Here is a 7,540-nt window from a genome sequence, read left to right as displayed (position 1 = left end):
GCAAGTGAGCTAGGAGCGCGGGGCGACGGCGCCGAAAGGCCGGGCGGCCTGGCGGGCGCAGGAGGCACGGCCGAGGCAGCGGCGCCGACTCCGTTCCACTCTCGGCCTGGATCCAGGCCTCCGGGTTCCCAGGCGCTCGCCTCCTTCTGACGCACTTTAAAGAGTCTCCCCCCTTCCACCCCAGGGCGAGTAATAGCGACCAATCATCAAGCCATTTACCAGGCTTCGGAGGAAGCTGTTTATGTGATCCCCGCACTAATTAGGCTCATGAACTAACAAATCGTTTGCACAACTTGTGAAGAAGCGAACACTTCCATGGATTGTCCTTGGACTTAGGGCGCCCTGCCCGCCTTTTGCAGAGGAGAGAAAACTTTTTTTTTGCCTCCCCCGAGAAACTTCCCCCCCTCCCGCCTCTAACTTCGATCCCCCCCACGCCATCTCGCAAAAAAAAAAAAAAAAAGAAAAAAAAAGAAAAAAAACGAAAAAAAAATTACCCCAATCCACGCCTGCAAATTCTTCTGGAAGGATTTTTCCCCCTCTCTCCAGGTTGGGCGCGTTTGGTGCAAGATTCTCGGGATCCTCGGTGTTGCCTCTCCCTCCCCCTCCCCCCTTCTTTCCTTCTTCCTTTCCTTTCCTTTCCTTTCCTTTCTTTCTCCCTTTCCTCCCCCACCCCCATCCTCACCCCCACCCCCACCCCCAACAAACAAGTCCCCAATTCTCGTCCGTTCTCGCCGCGGGCAGCGGGCAGCGGGCGGCGGAGGCAGCGCGCCGCGGTCGCCGGGAGCTGGGAGCCCCGGGCGCCCGCTCCTCGGCGCAGCATGTTCCAGCCGGCGCCCAAGCGCTGCTTCACCATCGAGTCGCTGGTGGCCAAGGACAGTCCCCTGCCCGCCTCGCGCTCTGAGGACCCCATCCGTCCCGCGGCGCTCAGCTACGCCAACTCCAGCCCCATAAACCCGTTCCTCAACGGCTTCCACTCGGCCGCCGCCGCCGCCGCCGGCAGGGGCGTCTACTCCAACCCGGACTTGGTGTTCGCCGAGGCGGTCTCGCACCCGCCCAACCCGGCCGTACCCGTGCACCCGGTGCCGCCGCCGCACGCCCTGGCCGCCCACCCCCTGCCCTCCTCGCACTCGCCACACCCCCTCTTCGCCTCGCAGCAGCGGGACCCGTCCACCTTCTACCCCTGGCTCATCCATCGCTACCGATATCTGGGCCACCGCTTCCAAGGTACGTGCCACGTCGCGGGGCTGCAGAGCTCTGCAGCCCGCACTGCCCTCGGCCTGCTCAGGGTGGGCGCCCGGCAAGGCCTGGATGGAGGTTCCTCCGGTTCGCCCGCCCGCGCGCCGCGTTTGGAAACTGGGCGGCGAGGAGACGGGCACGGTCCCTAGTCTCCGAGCTGCGGCCGGTTTGGGGGCTGGCCGGCAGCCGCTTGACCCTTTAGAGAAGGGCGCAGACAGAGGAGTTGTCCCCGAATGCTCTCGGGTCGAGGCAGGCTTTCCTAGCCTGCTACGAGTGCCGGCCGCCAAGGAATCCGTGGCCCGCGGGGTCCCCGGGTTCTCTGTCTTCCCGGCGATGCCCTCGCCGCCCTGGCTCCGAGGGGCGCGGACAGGGCCCGGCCACCAGGTTCGCCTTCGACTGCGTTCGACCCTGTTTGCCATCTACTCCGCGCCCCTGCATCCTAGACCTGCAGCTTCTCGGTCTCTGACCCTCTTCCGGCGGCGAAGAGACCCTCGCGTCCCCAGAGCAAAGTCTGGGAGTTTATTTTATCCTGCTTATTTTGGAGGCTCAGGCGGGGCGGGAACCCGCGCGGGTAGGAACCTCTGAGGCTCAGCACTCTCGCCGTGACCTGCTCAATTCGGGCGCCGAGCGGCCACGGCGAAGGCAGGTTCGGTCTGGTTTTTGTTTTTGTTTTTGTTTTAAAAGAAATGAACCGGGTCGGAAGACGGGCTGGAGGAGATCTGTTTGGGTGTTTTCCTTTCTTGCTATTTTTTGGATTTTTGTGTGTGCTTGTGGGGGTGGGGGTGGGTGTGGGTGGAAGGAGAGTTAAAACTCCAGAAAAAGGGGCAAGTAATTAGTTTAGCGATCCGAGCGGGGAAAAGACTTACCTCCCGACGCCGCTGATCAATACCCAGCCGCTTGCCCATTCATTAACCCTTGGCGTTCCTGCCAGAGCCTAGAATGGGGTAGATTCCACTCCTCCATAATTTAAAAAACCAGACCAAACAAAAACAACGTTTTACTCTTATTCCCAGACCGGATTTGCCTCCATCCCTGCCTGGATTGTAGGTTTGTCTTTCTTTGGGTTTTGGTGAATCGATTTCCCATCCTAATGAGTGAATCCGAAACTCTCTGGCTTTGCTCGAAAAGTTTAGGGTTCCCTTTCCTCATTCTCTGGCAGCCACGCTCTTGGTCCCCACGCCAGGCCCGGAGTAGCCAGGATCTTCTGGGGCCGCGGACAGTCCCATCGGGTGACCGCAGCTCCGCACGCCCCGGGTTTGGATGCCTTCGCTCGTGTCTCCTAGTTCTCTGGAGCAGGGCAGCGGGAGAACGGGGCCTCGGGAGGCAGCGGTAGCAGAACCCCTGCGCACCCGCCGGCGAGATTTCGGGCTAGGCCGGGTTGCAACGACACGCCCAGCCTCTGCGCTTTTCCGGAGGAGAAAGACTTAAGTACTTTAAAAAGAAGTCCCCGAGAAAACTCTAGGATAGCGGTTCGTTGCCTCTTCGCCCCTCACCCCCGGGGCAAAGTTCTCCCAGAGGTTAGAAAGAAGAGACAGACGTTTCTCTGGGTCCAGGGCGCCAATCCCCGGGCCCTGCCTTGCCGCCCCTTCCTCTGTCCCGGGCGCCGGTTGCGGAAGTGGCGAGGCTCGCAGGGCCCGGGCGGCTGCAAAGCCCGCAGAGGTCAGGAGCCTTGCGACTCGACCCGCCGGGACCGCTGCTGCTGGGTGCTGCACAGGTACGGTCCCGGCGGAGCGGGCCAGGCAGCTGGAGCGGTGTTCTCTTCGAGCGTGTGGAGGGTCCTGGGCCCCCGTGGGCCGGGCCGCACGGGCTACGTACGCGGCGGCCCTGAGCGCTGTGCCGGGTCAGCCCGGCTCTGGAGAAGCGCGCGGACCTGGCCAGGACGGCTCCCTTTAACGGGACTTCTGTTGTGTCCCCCGCAGGGAACGACACAAGTCCGGAGAGCTTCCTTTTGCACAACGCGCTGGCCCGAAAGCCGAAGCGGATCCGAACCGCCTTTTCCCCGTCCCAGCTTCTGAGGCTGGAACACGCCTTCGAGAAGAACCACTACGTGGTGGGTGCAGAGAGGAAACAGCTGGCGCACAGCCTCAGCCTCACGGAAACTCAGGTGAGCGGGTTCAGGCGCGGCAACCGCATCCCAAATCTCTGGACACACGCAGCCCGCAAAGTGCGGAGGGCTTTCGGCAAACAGGCCGGGAGCTGGTTCCACGCCCGGGCTCAGGATGTGTAAGTTTTGAGGTGCTCTTGGCTTCCCTGGGCTCCAGCACGGGACTGTAGGAGATGACCCGCTCGCGGCTCTGGGGAGGGGGGGGCGGGGGGGACGGGCTGAGTTGCTCCTTCTGTGCGGCTGGGCTGGACTTGCAGCTCCTGGCTAAGATACGTCTGCACTTTTGGTGAGACTTTCGGTGAGAGTCTGGGGTACGCGGCTGGGATCCTGGAAGGAGAGTGCCGCGGGGTTTTGGGGGTGTTTGGGGCTCTAGGCTGGAGAGGGAGCTGAGAATGGGTTAGGGCGAGCTCTGTGCACCAGGGGCTCGAGGCTCACAACGACGGCTCCAGTTACTCCCCTTGAGGGGATCGGAGGGTCAGACCGCCGAGCCGGGCATCCTGGGTGGGTCCCTAAATCCGAGAAACAGAGCTAGAAGGCTGCGGGAGAGGGGCTGCCTCAGGGGGCAGACCCTTCCTGCGCAACAGGGTCCCGAGGCGGCCAGGTTCTGGCCTGCCCCGGGGCGAGGAGGGGGCTTAGGGCTACAGTAGGCGCTACTGTACGCGGAGCCTCAGGGCGGGGTCAAAGTTCCCGGCAAACAGTAACATTTTCGGGCAGATTAAGTTGTAACACTTTTCCTGGGAGGCGCAAAGAGGTCGAGGCTTTTGTTTTAAAACGTCCCCCCGGACAAAACCGAGGAGGGCCTCGCGGGTTGGTGCGGGGCCCGGCACAAGGCGCGGCCCGGCTGATTTCTCCTGGATAGCCGAGTCGGCGGTGGTCTTTGTCCGCCTCGCTGCCCACGCTTGCTGGAGTCTTTGTGTGCGTGTCAAGCCCCGAGCGCACCGACGCGCGCCTTGGGCGAGCGCCGGGGAGAAATGAACCGTCCTCCCCCTCAATTAGCAAACTCAAAGCAAATTAAACTCAGCCGTGTTCCAGCTTGGCTTTTTCATGGGGGCACTTTGGAGGATTGGGGGCATTCGGGGAGAGCAAGCCGGGACCTGGGCCTGCCGACTCCAAGGAGAAAGCGGAGCGGACTTCAGGGGCCTGGGGTGCTGCTAGCAGAACGGGACAGCCCTGGTGGCATGGGAGGTGCAGTCCTCACCATTTTCCTCACCTGTACCTCACCGCCGAGAAGCTTGGGCAGTGTTACTGTCTGTTCTGGTCACTGTATGGGGCCCCATCACCAGCTTCCCCAGGGACTGGTCGGGATAGCATCTGAGCCCCACCTCACTGCTACCCAGACTTCTAGCAGCGCTCCGAGGAGGCCAGGCTGCCGGCCCCGCCCTGGTGGGAAGTGATGTGATGGGGTGAGAGCTTGGCCCTGGACTGTCCTGGGGCTGGTCAAGAGGACGACTGAGGGGCTCTTCCCTTCTCTTTCACAGTTTTTCTTTTACTTCCCTTGTATCTCGAGGTCTTTCAGAAGCTTTCACTTTTGAGCCTCTTTTCCTAGCTGAAAAGATACAGCTGGGTTGGTCCTCAGGGCTCTGCACCCCATCATCCCCCCGGTTTCCCCCAGGAAACCCCCCCCCCCACACACACACACAACTGCTTGTGCTCACCTGCAAGAGTGCTGGGCAGAGAGGAGGAAGCTCGGGCGAATCTTGCCCGCCTACCCAGGGCCCAGGCCTTGCAGAGGAGGCGCTATATTTAGGCAGCGGCTTCGGGAAACTGGCAGAAGAGAGAAAGCACATTCGGCCCTGCAGGAGCCGCGGCCAGGGGGAATGAGATCTTCCCTGCACTAGTTAGGTCGATGGAGTCGGGGATGTGTCTCTTTTCATTTCCCCTTACTTATAATTTTTATCGGGGTTTCCCAGTGTTTGCCAGGCTTTTGCACTTAGTGGGGTGTGGGTGTCCCGAGCAGGACAAAGTGAGAAGGGGACACTCTACACTCTGGGCCTCGGGGACAGGGGAAATGTGCCCCCAGGAGGGCCCAGAAGTGGAGGGAGCCAGCCTTCTCACCGGCCCCGAGATAGGAGCTCTGTTCCCCGAGGGGAGGCCGTGGGGAGGTCGGCTCATAGGACAGGCAGCCGGGGTGCTGGACTTTCTCGTAGTCTCAGTCCCAGGCCCGGGCCGGGCAAAAGAGGAAGAGGTAGGAGGGCGCTGTGGAGGAACTAACGCGCCGCATCTGCCTCTCCTGCAGGTAAAAGTATGGTTTCAGAACCGAAGGACGAAGTTCAAAAGGCAGAAGCTGGAGGAAGAAGGCTCAGATTCTCAACAAAAGAAAAAAGGGACGCACCATATTAACCGGTGGAGAATCGCCACAAAGCAGGCGAGTCCCGAGGAAATAGATGTGACCTCAGACGATTAAAAACACAAACAGAACCCCACAGAAACGGACAACACGGAGCAAAACAGAGACAGGGAGAGGAGGGGAAGAAGAAAAAAACCCTACAAAACAAAAACAAACCACACACACATTCACGGAGAAGGGGCGAGGGAGTCAGAGAGACGAGCGGCGCAGACGCTGGGCGGCGAGAGCGCGGGGTCCGGATCCGAGGCCGCGCCGAGATGGCAGAGGACGGAGGCTCCCTGATGAACACGCAACCCTTGTCTAAAGAGGCAGCTTGAGAGAGACAGACAGAGACAGACAGACAGACAGAGATCCGAAGGTGGCAAAGCCGAAGGCGCTCTGACAAGGGGAGCTGTCAGTCAAACGCCAAACCAGCGAGAAAGATGATTGGCAGGTATTCCGGTTATCTCGCAGTCCGATTTTTTTAAAAAAATGATGATGATAATGATAATGATAAAAGAAAAACCCCAACCAGGCACAGGACTTTTAATTTTGCACTTCGAAGTGTTTTTTTCCCCAATCTTTAAAAATAATCAGTGATAATTACAATCGGGACTCCACATCCAGCCCCATCCCACACCTGTTCAGAAACTTGAATTGCATGTAGCAGTTGTTGGGCGAATGGTGTCTTAAGACAGAAAGTGAATTGTAATTTTCTTTTCCTTTTAAAGACAGGTTCTGCGTGCTCTTTATTTTGATTTTTTTGCAAGAAATGTGCAGTCTGTAAACACTTTTTGATACCTTCTGACGTCAAAGTGATTGTGAAAGCTAAATGAAGTAGGCTCAGCGATAGTGATCCTCTTTCAGAGAAACGGGGAGCAGGATGCAGGGCTGGGGGGGGAGGGGGAGGGTGCCCACAAGAGGAGTCAGGACTTGTACTGGGAAAAAAAAACCCTAAATTAATTCTATTTCTTGGACATTCCTTTCCTAACATCCCAAGGCTTAAAACCACGAACTAAACTCCTTTTAGTGGTTGAAGGTATTGGCCGAGTTCAACCATTTGCCGTAAATAAAGGCCATTCCAAACTTTCAATCTATCTATTGCAAAAACCGAAGGACTGTAGTTAGCGGGGATGATAAGTGTGGCCAAGAACACGGCAGCAAGTTTTCAAGCACTGAGTTTCTATTCCAAGATCATAGACTTACTAAAGAGAGTGACAAATGCTTCCTTAATGTCTTCTATACCAGAATGTAAATATTTTTGTGTTCTGTGTTAATTTGTTAGAATTCTAACACACTATATACTTCCAAGAAGTATGTCAATGTCAATATTTTGTCAATAAAGATTTATCAATATGCCCTCAGAGTAGTTGTCTTGGGAAATTGAAGTGAATTCTTGAAAAAAAGTATCTCTTTGAGTGTGGTCCTTCCCCAGCTAGGCTCAAGAAGCCCAGGTTTCCAACCCACAAAAGGGCCAGACTGATGGATTCTTGGGCATGTTAAAGAGAGAAGAGGGTGGAAAAGGGAGAGGATTAGGAAAACTTAAGTCCTTCAGAAAAGGGATGGGAGAAAAGTTTTCCATCCAGACCTCTGCCCACTGCATGGCCTAAAGAGGGAGTTTAATTTGAATTTCAGGTTAAAAATGCTTACTACTCTTAACCTCTAGTTATTAAAAAAACTGGATATCTAGTTATGCATTGAAGAGTATTCCCGCAGGATGGGGGAAAACACTTAGCAGAATCAGGATCCTGGGACTTTTTAAATTGTGTTTCTGACTTCAAACCCCAAAGCACAATTCTCCTTCTCCCTCTCTCTATCCTTCTCTCTCTCTTTTCCTCCCTCCCTCCCTTCCTCCCTTCCTTCCTCCCTCCCTC

The 7,540-nt window shown here is 57.2% G+C and overlaps 1 protein-coding gene across 2 annotated transcripts; it reads left to right on the top strand.

The window, feature by feature from the left end:
* The first annotated feature begins 740 nt into the window (after window positions 1–740).
* Window positions 741–7,025, top strand: EMX2 (empty spiracles homeobox 2). 2 transcript variants are annotated; one of them, XM_059051947.2, is made up of 3 exons: window positions 741–1,224; window positions 3,156–3,340; window positions 5,577–7,025. In XM_059051947.2, the coding sequence occupies exons 1-3, from the start codon at window positions 819–821 to the stop codon at window positions 5,742–5,744; spliced, it is 759 nt and encodes a 252-aa protein (XP_058907930.1). In that variant the 5' UTR covers window positions 741–818; the 3' UTR covers window positions 5,745–7,025. The 2 variants fall into 2 exon arrangements, with proteins under 2 accessions (XP_058907930.1, XP_058907931.1); XM_059051948.2 differs by lacking the exon at window positions 3,156–3,340 and having other exon boundaries at window positions 750–1,224.
* The last annotated feature ends 515 nt before the right edge of the window (window positions 7,026–7,540 follow it).

The sequence above is a fragment of the Kogia breviceps genome, chromosome 2, assembly GCF_026419965.1.
Source record: "Kogia breviceps isolate mKogBre1 chromosome 2, mKogBre1 haplotype 1, whole genome shotgun sequence".
Classification (NCBI taxonomy): domain Eukaryota; kingdom Metazoa; phylum Chordata; class Mammalia; order Artiodactyla; family Physeteridae; genus Kogia; species Kogia breviceps.
Note: the sequence above shows the minus strand (reverse complement) of the source record. Positions and strands in the feature narration are given on the sequence as shown.

Bases quoted from the DNA above. Each gene is read 5' to 3' on its own strand.
- EMX2 (XM_059051947.2), top strand. From the start codon at position 819: ATGTTCCAGCCGGCGCCCAAGCGCTGCTTCACCATCGAGTCGCTGGTG. The intron at 1,225-3,155 runs GTACGTGCCACG...TGTCCCCCGCAG, and splicing joins TCTGGGCCACCGCTTCCAAG to GGAACGACACAAGTCCGGAG. The intron at 3,341-5,576 runs GTGAGCGGGTTC...CCTCTCCTGCAG, and splicing joins TCAGCCTCACGGAAACTCAG to GTAAAAGTATGGTTTCAGAA.